At 37.3% G+C, this 25718-nt stretch overlaps 1 protein-coding gene and 1 pseudogene across 8 annotated transcripts in view; one reads left to right on the top strand and one right to left on the bottom strand.

The window, feature by feature from the left end:
• The window catches only part of KIF27 (kinesin family member 27), an 88016-nt gene that overhangs the window by 20367 nt on the left and 41931 nt on the right, over window positions 1-25718 (top strand). For 7 of the 8 annotated variants that reach the window (XM_060155326.1, XM_060155323.1, XM_060155327.1 and 4 more), the window contains 5 exons: window positions 5635-5841; window positions 13452-13621; window positions 14117-14220; window positions 15831-15986; window positions 18981-19186. In XM_060155326.1, the coding sequence (XP_060011309.1) occupies window positions 5635-5841; window positions 13452-13621; window positions 14117-14220; window positions 15831-15986; window positions 18981-19186 (843 nt within the window). The remainder of the gene's footprint in view (window positions 1-5634; window positions 5842-13451; window positions 13622-14116; window positions 14221-15830; window positions 15987-18980; window positions 19187-25718) is intronic. The other variant, XM_060155321.1, reaches the window with a different exon arrangement.
• Window positions 21242-25713, bottom strand: LOC132523097 (heterogeneous nuclear ribonucleoprotein A1-like 3; annotated as a pseudogene).

The following is a 25718-nucleotide window of genomic DNA, read 5'->3' as shown; positions in this document are numbered from 1 at the left end:
TATACTCCCTGGCTATGAACCCTACCAGCCCCCCAAACAGTTAATTTCATTTAAAGACTTTAGCTTCCTATCAAGGAGTAACTACTGCTCTGAGTAATAATCTGATTCAGACAAATTAGACTTTGATTTTGACATTATTTTTGTTTTCTTTTTTAACCCTTCTAATCCTGTAATAATTTAAAAACATAAAACATATATAAAATAATATGTGTTGTTCAGTGATTTATCACAAAGAGAACAGCTGGGTAGCCACCACCAGTTCAAGAAATAGCACACTGCCAGCCCCTCGAAAGCCCTTAGTCTCTCCTCCTCGGAGAGAGCTGCTCTCCTAATTTTCATAATGATAATTTCCTTGCTTTGCTTTGTGGTTTTACTATGTATCCTTGAACACTACAGTTTAGTTTTTGGAATTTTTATAAATTTAATCATTCAATATATATTCTTTAGTATCTGGTTGCTTTTATTGAACATTTTATTTGTTCTGATTCATCCACGTTGTGTGTAGCTGTAGCTTGATTAGTTTATAGCTGTACAGGATTTCATTGTATGAATATACCACAATTTATTTTTCTGTTCTACTGTTGATAGACATTTTTTTCTATGAATTTTCTTAAACATGTCTCCTGGTGCACACGCACACACATTTCTTTTGGATTTGTGCCTAGGAGTTGAATTGCTAGGTCATAGGGTAGGCGAATCTTCAACCTTAGTAAATGATACCAAACTTGTTTTCCAGTTTAAACTTGCACCAGCACTGTATGAGCATTCCTGCTGCTCCACTTGCTTGCCAGCATTTGTTATTGTAAAGTTTTAAATCTTAGGCAATCTGGTAGGTATATAATATTATTTTATTGTGGTTTTAATTTGCACTTCCCCGATGACTAGTGAAGTTGAGCACTTCTTCATGTTTTTTTGCTATTTGGATACCTTCTTTTGTGAAATGCTCATTCAAGTTTCTTGCTTGCTTTCCTATTGGACTGAGTCTTTCTATATTATCTTCTAGGAGCTTTATTGTTTTGCCTTTTACATTTTGCTGTACAGTTCTCCTGAAATTGATTTTTGCGTATGGGGTAAAGTAAAGGTCAAATTTCATTTTTTTTCCATATAGCTATCCATTTGTTCCAGCGTCACTTTTTGAAAAGGCCATCTTTTCACCACTGTCTTTGTCATAAGTCAAGGTTCATTCATGCATGCATCTATTGTATATTTCTGGGACTTCTGTTGTATCTCATTGGTTTTTCTGTCTTTGGACCAATGTCACATTTCTTATTTATTGCAGGTTCCTAATAAGTCTAGATATTCTATAGAGCAAGGCCTCTGCTCTGTTTCCCTCCTCCCCAAGAATGTCTTGGTTGCTCCATATAAATTTTAGAATCAGCTTTTCAAGGACCACAAAAAAAAAAAAAAAAACTTTTTTGTGATTTTGGTTGGGATTGCATTAAATCTATAAGATACATTTGGAAAGAGTTAACATCTTTTGATCATGAGTCTTTTCACTAACCCATGAACATGGTATATTCCTCCATTTACTCATGTTTTCTTTGGTTTTTCTCAATAATGACTTTTTTGTGTGTATGTAGAAGTATTGCACATCTTTTGTTAGATTCATTCCCAGGTACTTTATTTTTTTATGTGACTGTAAATGGAATCTTTTCAGATTTTCATTTTTTGTTGGTATGTGTAACTGTATTGATTTGTGTATGTTGATAGCTTATACCCAGCAACCTGATTAAATTCATTTTTTAATTCTGATATTTTATGTAAATTCTTTAGGATTTTCATTTATAATTATGTCATCTGCAAATGAAGACATTTTTATTTCTTCCTTTATGATCCTTATACCTTCTGTTTTTTTTTTTAACCTTACTTCATTGACTGACATCTTTAATACAGTGTTGAATACAAGTGTTGATACCAAACATCCTTGTCTTGTTTCCAACTGCTGAAGAAAAGCTTTCACTGTTTCACTATTAAGTATCATGTTTGCTGTAGATTTTTTTTTTTTTTTTTTTACTTTTTGGCTGCATTGTGCAGTATGTGGAACTTCCCCGACTAGGATCAACCTGTGCCTCCTGCAGTGGAAGTGTGGAGTCTTAACTGCTGGACCACCAGGGAAGTCCCAATATATATATATTTTTAATTTATCCTTTATCAAACCAAGGAAAATTTCTTTGCTGAGAATTTTTATTATGAATGGATATTAAATTTTATCAAATGATTTTTCTTTATCATGATTTCCTCCCTTTATCCTGTTAATGTGGTGAATTATATTGATTTTTCTAATTTTTAAACCAATCTTATATTCCTGGAATAAACCTTTCTTTGGGTCATGATGTATTGTGTTGGGGGTCCCCAAGACCACCCTCAGGTTGGATGATGAACCAGGAAGACTCAGCATATAGTTGTGCTCGTGGCTAAGATTTATTACTGTGAAAGGAGAGCAAAGGGAACGGGGACATAGAGTGAAGTCCAGGAGAAAACAGGCACAGGCTTCCAAGAGTTGTCTCCCGGTGGAGTCATCCACATGTGCTTAATTCCCCCAGCAAAGCCTGTGACAGCTCACGTGAAATGTTGTCTACCAAGGAAACTCAGTAGAGACTCAGGTTTTATTGAGGGCTGGTAATGAAGGCATTCTCTGCCCAGCATGTACCAAAATTCCAGACTACCAGAAGGAAAGCAGGTGTTCAACATAAACCACCTTGTCTGTACAAACACTTTGAGCACAGTGAGCCACTCTTACCAGTTAGGGTGTTGGGAACCCTCTTAGGATCCAAGTTCCCAGACACCAGCCAATGGACAACTTCTTAAGCAGGTCTTTCAAAGGATAGCAGTCAGGTCTGCTGTGTTAACTGTTTTCTACAAGTGTCCTTGATTTGGTTTGTGATTATTTTGTTAAGGATTTTAGCATCTCTATTCATGTGTGAGATTAGCCTATATTTTCCTTTCTCAAAATATTCTTGTTAGATATTGTAACAAATTAGGTTAGCCTAATAATATAGGTTAGGTAGCATTCCTTCTCTTTCTATACTTTAGAAGAGTGTGTGAAAAATTAGTGTTATTTCTTCCTTAAATGTTTGGTTGAATTCACCTGAAAAACATTTGGGACTGGAACATTTCTTTGTGGAATGTTTTATTATGAATTCAATCATATTTTCTTTTTGCCCCCCTTTTGATAAGGTTTATTTGTCTAAGAATCTAACAACTGTGTCTAAGTTTTCATATTTATTGGCATAAGTTTGTAATAGTCTCTTATCTCTTTAATGTTTTTAGACGTGTGATGATATCCCCCTTTTCATTCCTGGTTATTTGTGCCTTCTCTCTTTTTTTTTTCCTTGATCAACTTCACCAGGGATTTATCAATTTTATTAGTCTCTTCAGAGAAGAAATTCTTGACTTTGTTGATCTTCTCTAGTATATGTTTATTTATTATTTAATTAATTTCTACCCTTATCTTTATTATTTAATTTTTTCTGCTTTTTTGGGGATAGCATCCTATGCTATCTTTCTAAATTCTTTAGATGGATGCTTAGTTCATTGATTTTTAGCCTTTCTATATATTTTTAGCCTTCTATAATATATGCATTTAAATTTATATGTTTCCTCCTAAGCTTATTTTTACCTGCATTTCACATTTGCCTCAAAATATTTCCTAATTTTTATTGTGACTTTTTTCTTTGACCTATGGGTTATATAGTTATTTTATTTCCAACACATGGAGGATTTCTTTTTATTAACTTTTAGCTTAGTTGGATTTATCAATTTTTAGCTTAATTGTATCATTTCAGTTCTTTGTGTTGAAAATTGCTTTATGGCTTAGCATAAGGCCAGTTTTTGTAGATACTACAGAAGTGTTTGAAAAGAATGTGTATTCTGCAATCATTGGGTACTCTTAATCCTGTTTATCCTGTTATTCAAATCTATATTTTTACTCACTTTTTGGGGGTCTTTTTGTCATATCAGTGATTTAGAGTGATGTTAAAATCACCCACTATAATTTTGGATTTGTCTTGAAAATAGTGACCATTTTTGCATTATATATATTTAAGCTCGGTTATTAAGTACATAGAAATGTAGAATTGTTACATCATCCTGGTAAATTGACCTTTTTTTTAAATCACTTTTTCCCTCATTTTATCTCTTCTAATGGTTTTTGCCTTAAAATCTATTTTATATTAATATAGCTATACCAGCTTTCTTTTGATTAATGTTTACATGGTATCTCTTTTTCCATCTTCTTTTTAATCCTTCTGTGTCTATTTTAGTTGTGTTTCTTGTAATTAGCAGGTTAGATAATTTTACAATTCTTTCTGACAGTCCTTATCCTTTAATTGGATTACTTAGTTCATTTCTGAATTTAACATAATTACTATTACATTCTGGTTATAATCCCACCATTGTGATTTTTACTTATCCTATCTGCTCTATGTTTCTTCTTCTCTCCTTCTTACCTTCTTTTGGATTAATTGTGTATTTTTAAATTTACTTCATTACCTTAGAAGTTGTACTTTCACTTTTTTTAGTGGTTATTCTGGAGAGTATACCATGCACCCTTGACTTAATACAGTCTAATATTAATTGGTATTTTTACCCTTTTCCTAGAGAGTATAAGGACTCCATTTAATATCCCCCGTCAACTTATATGCTATTGATGTTTTATATTTTAATTATCTGAATACATGACTTTTAAAATAAAGTTACATTTTATAGCTCAGCATTAACACAGTGAAAGTTTAGGGTTTTTTTTTCTCCTATTTAAACATTATAATACATGTGAAATATTAAGATGAATGACATTTCTTATTTACATAATATTGTGCTTATAAAACAAAGATTGATGTTAGAGCTTTCTAGATTGGATATACTTCAGAATTTTTCTTTAGAGGATATGTAAGAAGATAAACCACACACGGTGTCTCCCCCCCCCACCCCCCCATATAATTTGTTCTGCCTTTGATTTCCAAGTTCTTTCTCCCACGACTCTCAATTGCCTATCTTCTATCTCTTTGTGTTTCTGGCTTTCTTTTTTGCTGAGTAAAGGCTTTCACTTCACTGCACCTGTTACCACTTTCTGTCCCCTTTGCTGTCACCTCAGCTCTTTGCAATTTTCTACACTTTTTAACTTTCTGGTCTCTTGTTACTTCTTGGATTTCACTCTGAAGTTTCAAACTTTTATAAAGATCAGCTAATCACAGTGCTTCAGGTTGGCAAGCTAACCAGTCACAGTGTGTGGGGCACTGTCTTGCACACTCTTTAGGCGGTATTTATTGGCTTACTATTCGAAAGTTTTTACCACTCAGGACAATCCTAAATTCTTGTGAACACCAGAAAGCTAGTCTTTGTTTTTTGGGTTTTTTCTTTTTAGAAAAAAAAATATTTTTTTTTTTTGGCTGCGCCACACACCCTGCAGGATCTTAGTTCCGTGACCAGGGATGGAACCTGCGCCCACTGCTGTGGAAGTGTGGAGTCTTAACCACTGGACCGCCAGGGAAATCCCAGAAGGCTAGTCTTTGGATAAATGAGGTTTTACTGTTTTGTTAAGGTAGTTGTAATTTTGGTCGATGTACAGTTATTTTTAATCATTATACACATACTGAGGTTCTCTGTTTTTAAAATTCTTATCTCTCTTCTACAAAGAATGAAAAAATAATAGAACAACAACTTCTTGTGGATCAACTGAGTGAAGAACTAACAAAACTTAACCTGTCAATGACTTCGTCAGTTAAGGAAACTTGTGGTAATGGGCCAGATGCCAGGATACCTGAAAAGAGACCATATACTGTACCATTTGATACCCGTTTGGAGCATTATATTTATATTCCAGCAAGATCAGATTCCAGGAAGGTAAAGTCTAAGCATTAATTTCTTTCTTATTATAAGATTTTAAAAATATTGTATATAATATAATATCACAGTGTATTTGTATAGTCTTAGCAGGTTTTTTTTCCATTTGGTTTCATACACTTTTGTTTATACTCTTCTTTTTTGTTTGTTATGTATACTCTTTTTTAAATCATGCTTCTTTTTAATAAAAAAATTAATAGGTAGGAGAATGTATAGATACATTTGGAAGGAATAGTTGAAGATAATGCTTACATTTATCAAGGAGAAAAAAGCTACTCTTTGCTATTGTATTTTCAGACATGACTAAGTCTGATATCTTCATGAATTTTTTCTATCTTTAATTACCGAACCCAAGTTGATGAGGTTGGAGGTATTTATTTTGACTTACTTTGTCTGTCTGATTATTTTCAAAATGACATTTATGTGTTATTCAGTCTTGCCAAGTTTGACATAATCAAGACTATATAAAAATGAGTGTGAAGTTTCATCTTAATTTTTATTTATTTATAAAAAATATGTGTGTGGGTGGTAAATATGTGCACACACTGATTTCTCTTGAAAAATCAAGGAATCTCCACCATGGAAAAGACTAATTAGCAGATTCATGAATTTTGGTTTCCATTTATTAATTTTAGGACTGGAAATGATTTGTTTGAGATCTATACATTGGTTACAGTCAAAGGGATAAGAAATATGAGAGTTGTCATAGACTTTGCAGTCAGGCTGGCTTGGGTGTGGATACCATCTCTATGGTGTAGGCCTGGATGGATGACTAAAACCGTATGAACCCCAGGCTCCTTATCTGTCAGAATGGGGGACCTGCGGGGGTGTATGGAGGATTTACATGAGATGTTGACTCCAAAAGTGCCTGGCACACTGCATCCTAACACATGTTCATGGGGTGCTTCTACTATGTCCCAGGCTCCATGCCTCAGAATGAGTGGGACAGATGCTGCTGTTACCTCTACAGTTTTCAATTTTGAGTGGTTGGATTTAAAATTTAAACCATCGTTACTATTAATTTCAGTTAAACTTTTTAGAGTTATTGACATTTTTTTCTTGGTTGAATACATGGTAAATTTGCATAGAACATTTGAGAAGAAAGATAAGGTCTTCGTAGGATTCAAATTGGATATCTATTAATTCAACTTAATTATATATCAAGTCTTCTATATTAAAAAGAATTTTTTTTACTATTGGCTAGTAATGTGAAAGAATTTCCTGTTTCTGTTCATTCTTTGTTTTTCTTTTAAAATTTTTTTTTGGCTGCGTTGGGTCTTCATTGCTGCATGTGGGCTTTCTCTAGTTGAGGTGAGCGGGGGCTACTCTTCGTTGCAGTGCGTGGGCTTCTCATTGCAGTGGCTTCTCTTGTTGCGGAGCATGGGCTCCAGGCGCGCGGGCTTCAGTAGTTGTGGCACGTGGGCTCAGTAGTTGTGGCTTGCGAGCTCTAGAGTGCAGGCTCTGTAGTTGTGGCGCACGAGCTTAGTTGCTCCGCGGCATGTGGGATCTTCCCTGACTAGGGCTCAAACCTGTGTTCCCTGCATTGACAGGCAGATTCTTAACTACTGCGCCACCAGGGAAGTCCCTCTGTTCATTCTTTTATTTTATAATAATAACAACATATTTTTCTGATTATAAAAGTTAGACATATTTATTATCTCAGTCTCTGTTTCTTTCTCTTTTTACTAGATGTTCACACACATGCGTGCGCACACACACACACAAACACACACACATTCTTTGAGGAGACAGAGCTCCATGGACTCTTGAGAAGGGGTTAGGCCCCTCTGTTCCTTTATTTTTTTAAGATTAAAAAAAATAATAAATTTATTTATGGCTGTGTTGGGTCTTCGTTGCTGTGCACGGGCTTTCTCTAGTTGCAGTGAGCAGGGGCTACTGTTCGTTGCAGTGCACGGGCTTCTCATTGTGGTGGCTTCTCTTGTTGCAGAACACGGGCTCTAGGCGTGCAGGCTTTCGTAGCTGTGGCACATGGGCTCAGTAGCTGTGGCTCCTGGGCTCTAGAGCAGTTGTGGCACACAGGTTTAGTTGCTCTGTGGCATGTGAGATCTTCCCGGACCAGGGCTCGAACCCATGTTCCCTGCACTGGCAGGTGGATTCTTAACCATTGTGCCACTAGGGAGGTCCCTAGGCCCCTCTGTTCTTATCTCTAGTTGTTTGATTAGACCTGAACAGCCATGACTGGAATAAAGACTTCCACAGTTATTGTTTCAAATTAGCAAATTATTATTTTTAAAATTTTAATTAGTTTCGTTGCCCCCTTTCACTTTCAAGGGTTTTGGTTTGGAAAACATAAGTGTGGTTACCATAGCTTAGGAGAGGGCAGATACACTATAAGACTTGTAGCTCCTCTGTGGTTACAGGTAATCTCAAAGTTCCCTTATGACCAAGTGGGATTAAGATGTAACAGAAAGAAAGAACCAGTGAGTTTGCCAAAAGATTGCTGTGACATGGAAGGAAAAGACCCGACCAGAGAGACTCTGCATTATGTTGAGGAATGGCAACACTTACTCCCAGTGCTGTTTCCTTCATCATGGATGGACATGTATTCAAATTAGCAAATTCTTAGTTTTGTTTTTAAAATTTTCCTTCTACCCCAAAAGAACCCTTCTAGCCACTAAAAGAAGGGGAAAAGGGAGAAAATGCAATGATCAGCAGTTTTGAGAGTTCTCTTGCTCCTATTGTGTGTCCAGGAATCCTGGCCCCCACTCTTGCTTGGACTGGTTACTGCAGCAGACATGAAGACTTGCATGGAAAGACACAAAGCCTGCCAAGCCTTGTTCAAGTCCTGTTTCCTGTTCCATTGTTCTAGAGTGAGCAGAACGTTTCATATTAAATACCAAAACTAGTTAAATTAAGCTAAAGAAGACGTCTGAAATCTCATTTCATTTTTTCCTGGATTTCTGTCACCTTGGCAGAAGTTGAGCTAATATTTTCCAGCTCTAATATTTTCTTTTAGAATTTAGCTCAAATATTTTCTTGAAGTAAAAATAGTCTGACAAGGGAAATATTTCCTTGACTTAAAATACTTTCAAAGAGGGCTTCCCTGGTGGCGCAGTGGTTGAGAGTCCGCCTGCCGATGCAGGGGACACGGGTTCGTGCCCCGGTCCGGGAAGATCCCACATGCCGCGGAGGGGCTGGGCCCGTGAGCCATGGCCGCTGAGCCTGCGCGTCCGGAGCCTGTGCTCCGCAACGGGAGAGGCCACAACGGTGAGAGGCCCGCGTACCGCAAAACAAAACAAAACAAAAAAAAAACTTTCAAAGGAAAAGGGGAACAATGGCTTAATTAGTTTTTAAATTGATTGCATAAAGAGTTTGATTTTATTTCTTATATGTTTGTTTATGCATATTGGAGGGAAAGTGAAAAGATCTTATTTATTTTAAAAGTGTATTATATATATATATATAAAACATATACTTTTGTAGCTAGCTTTTCTCAATGTATCACAAATGCTTGACAGTCATTAAATATTCTATATCATGATTTTGACAGGTAATAATATTTTATCCTAAGGATATACCATTGTGTACTTTTTCCTATTGTTGCACATTTAAGTTGTTTGCAACCATCTCTTAATCTAAAAAGTTTAATTCCAAAATGGAATTTTAGGATTTATCTACTTATGTAGAAATCCTAAAGAAATTGCCCTTCACAACTAAATATTATAATTTACCAAATTATTAGGAAAAACGAGAAAGAAACTCATTTGTCTCAAAAGATACCAGAAACTCATCTAATGTAAACTCATGTAAAATTGAATCTAGATTTAAATTTAAGGAAAAAAATGTAACAGAGGTTTCTATTTTCTTAATGTGGTAAATATGATATAATTAAAGCCAAACACCAGTGTTATATCAGTACATACCAAAAAGGCACTTTGGAAGGAAAGAAATTACAAAGTGGTACCAGTCTTTACTTAGGTTTAAAATAATACCATATATGCTGATGATGCTACCATTTTTCATGGATTATAAGACTCACATTTTTTTTTTTCACTTTATCATCTTTGGTGGTAGGATATGTTTTACAATTGATGGTATGTCATAGATGATAGCTTTTTTCTTTTTTGCTGGTATAAAAATAATGGTGTGTCTTACAGTTGATGACATTTTAGATTTGATAAAATATTGTATTATGAAAAGGAAATAAAAGCAATAGGTAAATAATATCACTTTCAGTACTTGACATAATTGTATAGTAAGAAAACCAACAAAAATGTTCTTAAGGGATTTTTTTTCTTTCTTTCTTTCTTTTTCTTTTGGCTGCCTCGAGTCTTAGTTGCGGCATGCGGGATCTTTCTTTTTCATTGCGGTGCGTGGGCTCCTCGTTGCAGCACACAGGCTTCTCTCTAGTTGTGGCATGAGGGTTTTTCCTCTCTCTAGTTGTGGTGCGTGGGCTCCAGGGTGCGTGGGCTCTGTAGTTTGTGGCATGCGGGCTCTCGTTGAGGTGTGAGAGCTCAGTAGTTGTGGCATGCGGGCTTAGTTGCCCCGTGGCATGTGGGATCTTAGTTCCCTGACCAGGGATTGAACCCGCATCCCCTGCATTGGAAAGTGGATTCTTTGCTACTGGATCACCGGGGAAGTCCCAAGGGATATATTTTTTAAAACCTCTGGAATCTCCAAACTCACAAAAGTGGAAATATATGTAAAATCTTTTCTGTTTTTCCTGAATGAATTACATTTTTATTGAGTCACAAAATTCTTATGCATTAAATCCCATACACTGAAGTCAACAGCCTTTTCAGTTTTCATTAAGATTTTATCTTTCACACAAAGCCCATTTTTTTCTCACAAAATAATTAATTAGTTTTGCTTTTTAATCACGTCTTTGCATAGATTGTTGCTCATGATGAAGCAGAGCTGTGTGAGATGTGTCTGCTGAGCTTTGACCAGGTTCCCTTGCCAGCCCAGCACTCATTCCTGCAAAACATACCAAGTTCACAGTAGCAAAATGACAAATTACATCTTATGAACCTTTGTGGAACTCTCAAATTCAACTACAAAATTAAATATGTGAAAGCCACAATCTGTGGTAAATAAGTTACAACACATCTCATGAAACAAAATCAAACGCATCACTAGTGAGAAGAGATTATCTTATTGTATGATGATTGAGAATATTATGCTCAGGTCTGGGTACAACACCTAAGTCAAATTAGATTATTTTTGGAGAAAACCAAGTTGCTGAAGGACCCTGGAGAAAATCTGAAGTAACTCTAGATTTAGTCTGATTCAGAGGAGACATGATAACTACTTTCAAGTATTTGAAGGCTTATCATTACTGTTAGACTTTGTCTCTAGAGCTAGGACCAATGAGAAGCAATAAGGCAATATAAGAGGCAATATAAAGAGGGATTTATTAATGAGAACTGTCAAAGTAATATGAGAGGTCTCAGGGCTTGTGCGGGTCCCCACAGTGAATTTGTTTAAGCAGAGGTTAAATGATAACTTGCAGTATTACAGAGGAGAGTCAAACATGGGATGAGTTGAACTCTAATCTTTAAAGTTCTGTCCAGTCCTGTTGCTATGTAATTCTCGGAAAAAATGGTTAGAATAAAAAAATTGCCTTCTAGTTGGATACACTTAAGTTATCTGAATTATTACTCAGCTTATTGAGTACTTACATTGTGATCCGTGTTGCTTGGGGTATGGTTGAAAATGCAAAAATATTCTTTGTTGGGAGCAGGGAGTGCAGAAGCAACTGAAAGAAGCAGGACCCAACACTTAGGTAGGAAGGGGCCAGATTATAGAAGGCTTGGTGAGCCAGAAGGGGCTAAGAACCATTCTTTTGGGTGGAATGACTGTTAAGGAATTAATTTACTGAATGTTACTCATTGTGGCAGAACCCATTTGGTGTTCATTATTAAGCTGGGTCATTTGCTTTTCTTTGTAAAAAGAAAATTTTAAAGCAAGTTACAATCCCAGAAAACAAAGTTTGATTCTGAACAAAAAGTTTTATTTGCTCCTGAAATAAAGCCCTCCTCCCAGCCCCCACCCCCACCCCCATCAAAGAGCAACCTTGAATCCTGTTGGTTATGGTGCAGGTGGCCATGCTAGGTACAATGTGCTTGTTAGATAAATACTTCTTGAGTTGGTTCTTCTGTAAATAATCTCCATACCCCAGAATTGGGAGGCCACCTAGAAAACTTTACCCTCCATCCATCATGGTGCTGATGTGATGGATGGTCTTATTAGGTGACCAACAGTGGAGGCACAAAAATCAAGTATCAAGGAATATCCAGTATCAGGTTGGCTTTCCTGGGAGGTGGTGTGTAAAGGACCTACGTCAATTGAATCTTCACACCATGTGATATACACATTCTACTGTATGTAGTAATTTTAATAGCTTATAATGATTTATATTAATAAATTGAATGTCTCCTCTAAGATCTTATTATTTACCTTTTTTGAGAAATTACCCTCAGGTTTGGTTATAGAGAAGTGGTTAAAAAGGAAATATTTGGTAACAGAAACTAGAATAAAAGTATAAAGGCAATATCTAATTCATTGTTTTCCAAGGTGAATTTTTGAGAACTTAAGGCCAATAGAATAATAATATAGAAAGTGTCCAGGCTAGTCCATGAAAATCTATTTATCCCATGATACATATTAAGTGTCACTTAGAGCATTAATTCAGCTCTCCCTGACTACTACATGTAAAGTCTGAATAAATACATTCAAATTTTCAAATCAGGAATATTTTTCCCTGGCAGAAGGAGTGGTAGTGGCTCTGGATTTCTTCATGTGGTGGGATTTGGATTAGAGGGGAATTGCAGATCCTTAGCAGCACTGCAATTCTCCAAGTGTTCAGAAATGGGAAGATTGTGGTGGGGTGGGTAACAGTTGTCTCCTATTACACTGTGTATGGACTTCACATTTGTTGGGGAGTGCCTGAGCTATGTTTAAGAGCTGTGATGTTGGGACTTCCCTGGTGGTCCAGTGGTAAACAATCCGCCTTACAGTGCAGGGCCTGGTCAGGGAACTAAGATCCCACATGCCGAGGGGCAACTAAGCCTGTGTGCCACAACTGTTGAGCTCACATGTCTCAACTAGAGCTGGCGCACCACAACTACAGAGCCCACGTGCCCTGGAGCCTGCGCGCCACAGCTAGAGAAGAGAAAACCCGCAGGCCGCAACTAGAGAGAAGTACACATGCCGCAATGAAAGATCCCGCGTGCCTCAACGAAGATCCTGCATGCCGCGACTAAGACCCAACGCAGCCAAAAATAAATAAATAAATAATAAAGAAATCTTTAAAAAAATATATTAAAAAAAAAAGAGCTGTGATGTTTTCACTCATGCCTCTTTTTGGTTTCATTTTTGAGTGCTATTTTCCCTGAAGCTATACGAGCTTTCTAGAAGAGGAAGAGCTGTGTATAGATTCTGAAAGAAGTGTGTGTCCATGAGGCACAATAGTATTATGAAATGAATTTTGACTTTTTTTGTGGGCGGGGGGGGAATGTATATTTTCAGTGATTGGCTATTTTAAGAGTACCTGTCTAACCTCTTTAAAAAAACATTTTGAGTGATAGCATAAAAACAGACACTAAAAATCACGTTTTTTGTTGTTGGGTGGGGGAATCACTTGTAAGGTCTACACAAGTCCTCCTGTATACTCTCTGGATCGACTAGTTGCCGGATTTCGAACACGAAGTCAGATGCTGCTGGGTCACTTAGAAGAGCAGGATGAAGTCCTCCACTGCCAGTTTTCTGATAACAGTGATGATGAAGAGTCAGAAGGCCAAGAGAAATCTGAAATTAGGTATGTTAATATAGACTGATTTAATAAACATAATTACATGATGCAATTAATATATACAGATGTAGGTTTTTTTTCATTAAAGTATATCTTTTTCCATTTAGTAGGAGAGTTAAGTGGTTTTTGCTACATGTACTGTCAACTAATGTGTTATGAAACCAGTGTTTGAACACAAGTCATCCGTCTAACAACTGTAAAATAATTTTGCTTTAAAGCGTTTATGGTGGTTGAATTTTAATTTTCAGAGAGAATGATTTTGGATTTCCTAATTCTGCTGCCGCAGTGGCAACAAACATGATGAATTTTCCACTGGGTCCAACATGGTGGGGGATATCTTTTTATTTTGTGGAATATTAGTAAGTTCCATTTGTTTTGTATTAATCATTTACAGAATAATTAATCAATTTAAAGAATAATTTGGGGGGAAACTAATTTGAGGGCATATTAGAAACCACTAACAGACAAGTTACCTTTGATCCTGATATTTTTTTTTTTTAGACATAAAGGTTGCTCGTGGATTCAAAAGCCAGGCTCTGTTTGTTCTTTTGTTGAATTGAATGATATTCAGGATCAAACACAAAAGTCAAGATTGGAGAATGAAGGTACACAGACTTTCTCAAATACTTTAGATCTAATATTTATGACACCTCTCTTTTTCTTCAGGCAATAATTTAAGAAGCATCTGGGAATTCTCCAAGACGGGAACTTGATTAGGAGTGCTTTCCTGGCTTTTCCTTTGTGTTCTCTGCTCTACCTCTGAATTTTTGTTCGTTTTTATTCCTTAATGAAAACAGTTTTTCCACCAATCAATTCAAGCTAGAGTTATAGGCTAAATCTCTCAGAATGGGGATTTTATATTCAAACATGAGTTGATATACATTGTACTCTTGACTTATTTAAAATGCATCTTAAGTAATTTACTAGCTCTCTACTGCTTCACTGGCACCCATGCCTACCATTAGTGATATATTTGGCATTAGAGCCAACTTAGTCTAGTGGGTACTTATAATGTTCACAACTGACGAGAATTTATGCATCAAAAAACAGCATAAAAGACATTTATGTTGCAAAAAGTATACGCGGAGATTTTAGCTCATTTCTCTTAGCCTATGTGTGGTCACAACACCAAGAGTAAGAGTACAGAGAATATAAATAACATGATAAGTCCTACACTGTGAAAATAGCATCTTTTTAAGAGCCTATGGGGGACTTCCCTGGTGGCGCAGTGGTTAAGAATCTGCCTGCCAATGCAGGGGACACGGGTTCGAGCCCTGGTCCGGGAAGATCCCACATGCTTCAGAGCAACTAAGCCCACGCACCACAACTACTGAGCCTGCGCCCTAGAGCCCGTGAGCCACAACTACTGAAGGCCGCACGCCTAGAGCCCGTTGTCCACAATAGAAGCCACCGCAATGAGAAGCCTGCTCACCTCAATGAAGAGTAGCCCCTGCTTGCCGCAACTAGAGAAAGCCTGTGTGCAGCAGTGAAGACCCAGTGCAACCAAAGATAAATAATTAAAAATAAATTTGAGCTTATGCATGTAATATTAAAAAATGAAATTGAGATAAATTTTTAAAATGTATAAATAGTGTAGATAAGTGCTACCCAAGTAGCCATCCTTGAACTGTTTGTTACTGGTCTACAACCAGGTAAGAAACTTAATGTCAGGATGTAAATCAGTGCACCAGCTCCTTCATTGAGGAAGTCTCACTGTGAAAAAAATGTCAGCTGAGCTAAAAGAGTGAGGTAATTGATTTATGTTCTAGTACAAGACAGAAACAAACAGTGTGAGGCCACACTCTTATTAGCCTGGGATAGAGGGAGACTACATTCTCTGATTACCGTAAAACTGTGAGTTAATAGGAAAAAAATTAAAACCTCTACCTATCTGGAGATTTTATATCTTTCTTAAATAACTCGGGTTAAAGAAAGTCAAATTGCAGAATATCTAAGGGTAATGAAAAACTGTATCAGAACCTACAGGATATGACTAGAGCATATACATATGTTTTAAGAAAAGGAAAACTCACTGTGAGCTGGGAAACTAAAGTCCCAATTGCTATGTATTTTTTCCTTTTTTTTTCTGTCTGTCCCTTCCTCTGTTTCCTCTAGACTGCTTGTGTATCTGCCTTTTTTTTTTTAACTCTACTTCTGTCAAATATTTCTGAGCAGATAGTTTTTATTTCTCAGTTTTGTTTCTTTTATTTTAAAGATTTAAAGATTGAATGTCTCCAGGAGAGTCAAGGGTTGAATTTGCAAAAATTAAGGAATTCAGAGCTCATACTTACTGAAGCTAAACAAAAAATGAGGGAACTTACTATCAACATCAAGGTGAAGGAAGATCTGATTAAAGAATTAATTAAAACAGGTAATAGTATCCTGTGAACCAGCTTGTATGAGAAAGAAAAGCTTCTAGGGCTTCCCTGGTGGCGCAGTGGTTGAGAGTCCGCCTGCCGATGCAGGGGACATGGGTTCGTGCCCCGGTCCGGGAAGATCCCACATGCTGCGGAGTGGCTGGGGCCGCGAGCCATGGCCGCTGAGCCTGCGCGTCTGGAGCCTGTGCTCCGCAACGGGAGAGGCCACAACAGTGAGAGGCCCGCGTACCGCAAAAAAAAAAAAAAAAAATCTTCTAAAGTTGCTTCTGATGTTGTAACATTTAATTTTTGATGCTCAGGACTATCCACGTTAGCTTGGAATTCGTTCTAACAAGGTGTGCTCTAGAGCCAGTATGTGGAGGTTAATTATCAAAAGAACTTTGTTATATTTGATTTCATCTATGAATTTTTCTAACCAGTGTGAACTCTGTGTTGTGCTGGAACTCTATGGTACTTAATGTTTTTTGCCACTCTTTAGAAACATTATACTAGGCATCTGGGATAAGTCTGAGATGTTTTCCGAGTTCATTTTTAGTAAATACTTATTTTAAATTATTAGTCTTTATTTTCTTGGATAGTTCATATTTAACCTTAATTATAAACTTTATATTTTAAATGTAGCTAATTTTTGTTTTTCTGAAGATATAAGGATTTGTCCTTGAGAGCTGTCCTCTTGAGTGAGCCAGGCTTTCATCTCCTCCCCTTAATCTACCAGGTTGGGCATATGTACAACATCCTCTCCTCACCCTGCAACTCCATTAGGCTTGCCTTAAAATGCACATCTCAAGCTTTTGGGGTTCCTCTCACTAATACACTCCAAGTGTAAGCCTTGACTACTCTGAAATTCAGTAAAGAATTGAAGGAATAAGACACACTAGCTTTTCTTTTCCCCAATGTCAATGCAAAACAACTCTGGTCACATTTGGGGAAACTGAAGGAAATACTGTCCTCCTCTTCTTCAAGCCCAAGACTATAATCACACTCAAACTACACGAATTGTGGTTCCCAAATCCTCTGCCAGCAAAGAGAAACCTGCCTGGCCTCTCCTTCCTCTTTCCTGCAAGCTTGCTTTCTGACTGTCGGTCCTCCTTTCTCAACTTCCTCTCCTCTAGCTGCTGTCCAATGCGTTTTCCTTTCTCATTCCTAGTGGTGTATGGGCTATGCATCGTCCCAGCTCCAGTTATCCCAGATGTTTGATTTTGACCATTCTCCTTCCTCATAGGCAGGATCAATGCCAGTAAACCTCTCTTAGGAGTATCTAGGAAATGGTTTAGGGGTTTAAATAGCTTCTCTATCCCCATGATTTTAGGGTAGTGAGTGTAGAAATTGAGGATATTTACCACTCTGAAATAAACGATTTTCTTTCATATAGGTTATCCCACCATGGGATATCTAACTAAACAAGCACACTTTTGTAACCTGGTATACCCATCCTGGTTGCCTTAAAATAGAGGATACCTGAACTTAAACAGAGAAGGTCCTCTTCTTGTTCATAGAACGAAGGGCAGTTTGGAGCTTTCCTAAAGTCCCTTAGAAATGGTGATTAGCAAAAGGGTCAATGTGTACTTACTTTTCCAAGTCCTCTCACTGAAGACTTCCCCAAACAGTAGCTACTTCAGCCAAAATTAATAACAATGACAATTATACTGTATTTCATCAATTTTAATACACACTTTTTTCACATTTTAATATCTCTGAAATCAGGATGCATCTTAAAAATCAGTGGCATTTTAGCATTTTGTCATGGTGTAATTGGTACTGTATATTTTTTTCTTAGTGGTTCATAAAATATTAGCGTGTTAAACAATTTATGGGATCACAGATTCATTAAAACATTGTTGTCCTATGTATTTTGAAGTTAGTTGAAAGCATAGAATTGTAGAGCCAGAAGACAACTTACAGTGCATTTAGTTCAATAACTCCCTGTATTAAAAAATTAAGAGCTTTACAGTATACCAGTATAACAACCTGTCCTGGTGATTATTCACCCCATGACCTCTAGACTCTTACTTCCCACTGCTGCTAGTTTGCCAGTCTGGTTCAGGACAGTCGACTATTCAGAATAAATCAGAACTAAATTTTTAGGGTCAGTAGCTGGGCTTAGAATGAAAAGAGATATAGAAATACCTATATTCTATTTTTCTCTATGTTCTAAATATTCATAAGAAAAGCATTTTAAAAAAAATTATCTTTAACAAGTTAAAATGAAATAAAAAAGGAGAGGGGGCTAACTCTATATTAAAGGATTCTTAAGAAACATAACAGTAAGATGTACTGTGACCTTGTTTGGATTGTGATTAAAATAGACTAATTGTAAAAGACATTTTGAGACAGTTGGGGAAGTCTGAATAGGAACTGGTGGGTATTAGCATTGTTAGGTGTGATAATAACTTTTTGATTATTTCCATATTCTGTTTAGATGCTTATTGAAGTATACATAGGTGATGACATTATATCTGGGATTGCTTTAAAGTTTTTAAGTAAATTGAAGAAAAAAAGTATAGATGAAGTAGCTGTGGCAAAATCTTGATAACTGTTGGATCTGGGTGATGGACTTTCATTATATTATTTCTCTACTTTTGATATGTTAAAAATTTTTCATAATAGTAAAAGAAAAGAATTCGGAGACAGATTATGGGTGGTAGGAAGACAAAGTGTAGTAAGCAGTAGGCCAGTGAGTCACCCCAAATACCTTTTAACTGAAGTTTGATGCCAGCAAAGGTAAACTGCAAATTCAGAACAAAAGATGAACCAGGGAGAAGATAGAATGGCACCAGATGGGGACAGTCATTAAGGAACTAATTATTAAAAGGACAGGTGGCAAGTTGTGTTTGATGGGGATGGGAGGGACAGCTGGATTTTTAATGCTATGCCTTAAATAGTTACTGCCCAGCTTTTTAAGAGTAGGGAAATTTTATGTTTCTGGTGTTTTACTTAGTTTTTAAACATAATTTATAATTGTTATTACTACTATTATTATTATGAAGGTAATGATGTCAAGTCCGTAAGCAAACAGTATTCTCTGAAAGTAACAAAACTTGAACAGGAAGCAGAACAGGCGAAAGTGGAATTAACTGAAACGCAAAAGCAGCTTGAGGAACTGGAAAACAAAGATCTTTCTGATGTTGCTTTGAAGGTAAAATTACAGAAGGAATTTCGTAAAAAGATGGATGCTGCGAAGCTAAGAGCCCAGGTAATTTAAAAAATATAATTGAGAAAACTTATTTAAGGCTTCCTGATTTTGAGGATTCTTGTACTTAGTTAGGAAAGAAGTAGGATTCAGTTTTTACTAGCGGGAGGAACTGGATGGCAAGTTTTCTTTTCCAGTATGCTGGTGGGTTTACATAATTTTAGTCTGGGTAGTATATTTCTTCATTCAGGAAGTGTATTATTTTAATCTTTTTATCAAAAACCACATGGTGAGAAATAAAGATAACCACAGAAAATAGTATCCTTTTCTGAAGGATAAAAGATTAACTAATGATTAAATAATACATATATAACATCTGGTATGTATATAGCACTTTCTTGACACTCAACAAATATAAGTGTTTCAGACAGTTTTCTGAAATCATAACTGATTGGTTTAAGAAAGGTTAATAACTTTGAGTACCACATCTTATTCTTAATTTCCTAATGCTGTACTTTGCTATATCCTCAAATATAGCTACAGTTTAAAAATTCTATTCTTTGAGAAGTATTCCATTATAGAGAGATTTTGTGTATGAAGCCGTTCCCAGATGCTTTTGGTATAGTCAGAGTGCTTTGTTAGTTTGCTTATAATGAATTTACTAAAGTGCCTTTTCCAGTTCTTTTGATTCATAATCTTTTTTTTTAAATATTTTATTTATTTTTTCGCTGTGTTGGGTCTTAGTTGCGGCACGTGGGATCTTTCGTTGTGGCATGTGGGCTCTTCACCGTGGTGTGCAGGCTTCTCTCTAGCGCATGGGCTCATTAGTTGCAGTGTGCAGGCTCTCTAGTAGCGTGTGGGCAGGCTCAGTAGTTGTGGTGTGAGGGCTCCAGAGTGCATGGGTTCTGTAGTTGTGGCATGCAGGGTTAGTTGCCCTATGGCATGTGGGTTCTTAGTTTCCTGACCAGGGATCGAACCAGCGTCCCCTGCATTGCAATATGGATTCTCAACCACTGGACCACCAGGGAAGTCCCTGATTCATAATCTATTGCTTTCATATTGTTTCCACTGTACATAGAATGGAATTGTAGTTAACCTAGTCAGAGCATTAGTTATCTATTTTTGAAACTGTGCCACAGTTATTTTCTTTCAACAAGATAAGTGTTCACCGCACACCTCCTGTGTGCCAGGTCCTGTTCTAGATGGGGATGCAGGAGTGAAAAGAGCAAAAAAGTCCCTTCTTCTAGGGTTTTTAATGCCATCTCAAACATCTGCACATCGCCATTAAAATTTTTTTTTACTTAAGTAGCCTCTCAAGTCAACACCAAGTTAAAATAACGTGACGTGACACTTTGCACTTTCCTTCAGAATACATTTTTTCCCTTAGCAATTCACCTTCGAGAGTCTTGCGATCAATTTTTTAAAATTTCTTGACCGTTAAATTAAAGCTGTGACATCTAACAAAGTACTCGTTTTAACAAAACATTAGTAGAACAAAACAATTAAGAGCTTTCCTTTATGATTATTATGAAATTTATTTATAATTTCATAGGTTTTTATCCTACCTTCAGTTCTTTTTTGTTTTTTTTTTTTTTTTTTTTTTTGCGTTACGTGGGCCTCTCACTGTTGTGGTCTCTCCCGTTGCGGAGCACAGGCTCCGGACATGCAGGCCCAGCAGCCATGGCTCGCGGGCCCAGCCGCTCCGCGGCATGTGGGATCCTCCCGGACCGGGGCACGAACCCGTGTCCCCCGCATCGGCAGGCGGACTCCCAACCACTGCGCCACCAGGGAAGCCCTCTTTTTTGTTTTTTAAAGACACATTTATTCAGCGTCGTGATCATACTATTACAGTTAGCAATCAACAGCATGAGTGCAAAAAAAAAAAACTACATTAAATAAAACCCTTTGTTGGAATGCTTTACACTTTCTGCAGAACAGAAACTAAAATAACCTGTTATACAACTAGGCACAAATACAGCCCTTGAGTTTTTTTTGCCCATACACATGAGTATTGTCTAAAACATGTCTTCTTTGTAGCAGCTAGACCCTGCCACCGCTGTGCTTGGCCGAGTTCACAAATCTCTTGTAACCTGTAGCTTCCCTGTCACTCTCCTGGCTCTCCTCTCCTGCTAAACTTTGTTTCCTGGCAGTAATTAAAACCTCCTGCCACTGCCGTAGCTACTGCTGCTGCTGGAACCGCCATAGCCACCTTGGTTTCGTGGTTTGGCAAAGTATTGGCCTCCACCACCATAGGGGCCAGAACTTCTGCCTCCAAAGTTTCCTCCTTTCATGGGTCCAAAATTTGAAGATTGATTGTTGTAATTGCCAAAATCATTGTAGCTTCCGCCACCTCCAAAATGGCTTCCGTCATTACCAAATCCATTACTGCCATCCCCACTGCCACCATATCCCCCACCACCACGGCTGCCACCAAAGGCATCTCGACCACTGACGTTCCCTCCACGAGCAGAGTTGTCATTCCCACCAAAACCCCCTCCACGACCACCACCAAAGTTTCCAGAACCACTTCGACCTCTTTGGCTGGATGAAGCGCTAGCCTTCTCTTGCTTAGATAGGGCTTTCCTTACTTCACAGTTGTGGCCGTTCACTGTGTGGTATTTCTGAATGACAGTCTTGTCTGCGGCGTCATGGTCATCAAAGGTTACAAAAGCAAAGCCTCTGTTTTTGCCACTGCCTCAGTCAGTCATGATTTCAATCACTTCAGTTCTCCCACACTGTTCAAAATAATCTCTTAGGTGATGTTCTTCAGTGTCTTCTTTAATGCCACCAACAAAAATTTTTTTCACGGTTAAGTGGGCACCAGGTCTTTGAGAATCTTCTCTTGAGACGGCCCTCTTTGGTTCCCCAACTCTTCCATCCACCTCGTGTGGCCTCGCATCCATGGCCGCATCCACCTCCTCTGCAATGGCATACGTGACAAACCCGAAGCCTCTGGAGCACCTGGTGTTTGGACCCCTCGTTACCACACAGTCTGTGAGCGCTGCCCGCTGCTCAGGTGGCTCCTCAGATTCGCATCAATTGTTTCAAAGCTCAGACGTCTGATGAGGAGCTTCTGCAGCTGTTCGGGCTCTTTGGGAGACTGACTTAGACACGACGGCGGTAGAGGGGGGAGCTTCAATGATGCTTACTTGGCGGCATCCACGGGCAGAAAGGTTATCCTACCTTCAGTTCTGATTGTAATTGTTATACTCAGTATTAATAAGTAAGAACCGATCTTGTACTGGTCATCTGTCTATTCAGATTTTCTATTTCTTCATGATTCAGTCTTGGAAGACTGTGTGTATCTAGGGATTTATCCATTTCTTCTAGGTTATCCAATTTTTTGGTGTATAATTGTTGATCATACTCTTTTTTGTCTTTTTTTTTGGCTGTGTTGGGTCTTCATTGCTGCGCACGGGCTTTCTCTAGTTGCGGTGAGTGGGGGCTACTTTTCGTTGTGGTGCACAGGTTTCTCATTGTGGTGGCTTCTCTTGTTGCAGAGCATGGGCTCTAGGCATGCGGGCTTCAGTAGGTGTGGTACGTGGGCTCAGTAGTTGTAGCTCACAGGCTCTAGAGCTCAGGCTCAGTAGTTGTGGCACATGGGTTTAGTTGCTCCACGGCAACTAAATGTGGGATCTTCCCAGACCAGGGCTCGAATCCATGTCCCCTGCATTGGCAGGCGGATTCTTAACCACTGCGCCACCAGGGAAGCCCCTGATCATACTCTTTTAGGGTCCTTTGTATTTCTGTGGTATCAGTAGTGACTTCTCTTTCATTTTTGATTTTATTCACTTGAGCTCTCTCTTTTTTTCTTTCTGAGTCTGGCTAAATTGTCGATTTTATTTACCTTTTCAGAAAACCAGCTCTTAGTATCACTGATCTTTTCTATTGTTTTTTTAGTCTCTATTTCATTTATTTCTTCTCTGACCTTTATTATTTCCTTTCTTCTACTAACTTTGGGCTTTGCATGTTCTTCTTTTTCTAGTTCCTTTAGGTGTAATGTTAGATTGTTTATTTGAGATTTTTCTCGTTTCTTGAGGAAGGCCTGTATCACTGTACACTTCCCTCTTAAAACTGCTTTTTTTGTGTCGCATAGATTTTGGACAGTTGTGGTTCCATTTTCACTTGTCTCAAGGTATTTTTTGATTCTCCTTTGATTTCTTTGTTGACCCATTGGCTGTTTAGTAGCACATGGTTTAGTCTTCATGTGTTTGTGTTTTTTCCAGTTTTCTTGAAATAGCCAAAATTATTATTTTTCTAAGGAGGTTATTATATTAACCATATAAATCTATAGCTTAAGCCTTGTGTGTGGATTTAGCAAAGATTATTTTTATGGTTGTGATTAAAAGATTAAATGAAAGATTATTAATAGCGTTTGAATTATCATGTTCTTTTTGTTTTCCATGTTTCTTGTTGTGTATCTTTTTCTGCTGAGGGTACTGATGAGGAAAGGAAAGAACTTAATTAAATTCAAAAGAAACATCTCATAGAAGGAGGACTGAAAGAAGTGTCCCACATAGTTTTAGAGATTTCTGTGCCTTTGCCATATGCATGCACAACTGACGGGGATTGGGATGCTAAAGATGATAAGGATGGTGGTGGGGATGAGAAGTGTGATAGTTAAGTATCTACCAAGTGCTATATACATACTAGATGTTTTATATGTATTATATGTATTACTTAATCATTATTTAATCCTTTGAAGTGGGTATTTTTATTTATTTATTTATTTATTTTTTGCGGTACGCCGGCCTCTGTGCCACCAGGGAAGCCCTGAAGTGGGTATTTTTACACTCTTACAAATGAGGAAGCTAAGGTTTACAAAGGTAAAATAACTCACTCAGTCACATAATTGTGATGATAATAATGGTGTTCAGTACTCTAACATTTCATACCATTTTAACATTGAAATACTAGTGGTTTTATTGGTATAATGAAGTTATTTTAGTTTTTAAAACTTAAAAAATTTGTTTTAATTAAAAAAAATCTAAAATCTGTATTCTTGGTCTTTAGATATATATAGCATTATATGCTGCATTATATGCTCTGTTTAATGCTAACAGAGGTGCACGTTTGAGCATCTGTGGAATAAGTGCAAATGACAAACCTATCTCACTTTTAAATAAGATTATCAGTACTTATACTGATATCTTCAATATCATGTGGAAAAGACACTAAAATTCTAGTATTAACATTTTTTACTCCAGTATTGCAATACTGTCAAATATAAGTGACAGGGGCTTCCCTGGTGGCACAGTGGTTGAGAGTCCGCCTGCCGATGCAGGGGACGTGGGTTCGTGCCCCGGTCCAGGAAGATCCCACATGCCGCGGAGCCTGCGCGTCCGGAGGCTGTGCTCCGCAATGGGAGAGGCCACGACAGTGAGAGGCCCGCATACCGCAAAAAAAAAAAAAAAAAAAAGTGACAAAGCCAGGGTGCAAATCCAGGCATGGGAAACTGCAGAGTCCTGTGGCCTCCAAGCTAGTAGTACTCCAAGTAGTCCGTCTGCAGATTGTTCATTATTGGTCTGCAGTGAGATAAAGGTAAATGGGAGCACAGCTTCTCTCATCAACAAAGTCTTGCATGAAAACATCATCAGCTGAATCTAATAATGTGCTTCATGGTGCAGGCTGACAACAGTCTGTGAGTGGTACTGGTCCACAGACCACATTTTGAGTAGGGCTGCTCTAAGCTACAATGCCTCTGTGAATACTTCGTTTAATTAAAACAAAATGTGTTTATGTCAACAATTTATCGCCAAGATAAAGAAAATAATTAATCATAGTCTGCATAACTTACAAATGACCTCACCTTAACTTTTTTATGTCACATAAGAGGTACTTACTTAGTGTAACGCTAAAGTACAGCATACAAATCTAATATATGTTTGCTTGTTTGATCAGGATTAAATTGAAATACTCTGGTATTTTATATTAGTAAACTCTTCAAAAAATTTTAATGCTGTCTATGGATAACTTTACCTAGAGAGGAAAAGCCTTATTTAAGGTAATTAAAATAGTAATTACAATGGTTGGTCACTCTCAGGGAAAATGGTATCATTTCTGATCATCTTAACTCAGGGATTAATGATTTAGGCTGCAGCTGGATATTAAAGATGAGCACAGTGGAATACTATGCAGTCATATAGAAAGAACAAATCTATGAGAAAACACCTCTAAGATACGTTAAACAGAAAAAAAGGGGAGGTGGAGAATAGGCTACCTAGAACATAAAGTTACTTATGTGCATATAAATTATTTCTCAAGGAATATTTAAGAAATTGGTAATTTTGTTTCAGGAAACAGGACAGGTAGATTAGGCGTCTGAGAGAAGAGTCATTTTAAATATAAGTTTAGTTTTGTATTGTTTTAATTTTTATTATGTACATAAAATATTTTAAAATTAAAACAATAAAAAAAGCAACGATGTCAATTTTGTTCTGTTTGGCTGTCAGCACCAGGAAGTCTCATTATTCTTTATATCTGGTGAAAATTATGATATTTGCTTGACTGTAAAAGTAGAAATGTAGAAAACAGTTGTGAAACTATCAAGAATAAATTAAAATCTAGGCAAAAATGCCTACCTGCGTCATTAAAT

The sequence above is a fragment of the Lagenorhynchus albirostris genome, chromosome 7, assembly GCF_949774975.1.
Source record: "Lagenorhynchus albirostris chromosome 7, mLagAlb1.1, whole genome shotgun sequence".
NCBI classification, from domain to species: domain Eukaryota; kingdom Metazoa; phylum Chordata; class Mammalia; order Artiodactyla; family Delphinidae; genus Lagenorhynchus; species Lagenorhynchus albirostris.
Note: the sequence above shows the minus strand (reverse complement) of the source record. Positions and strands in the feature narration are given on the sequence as shown.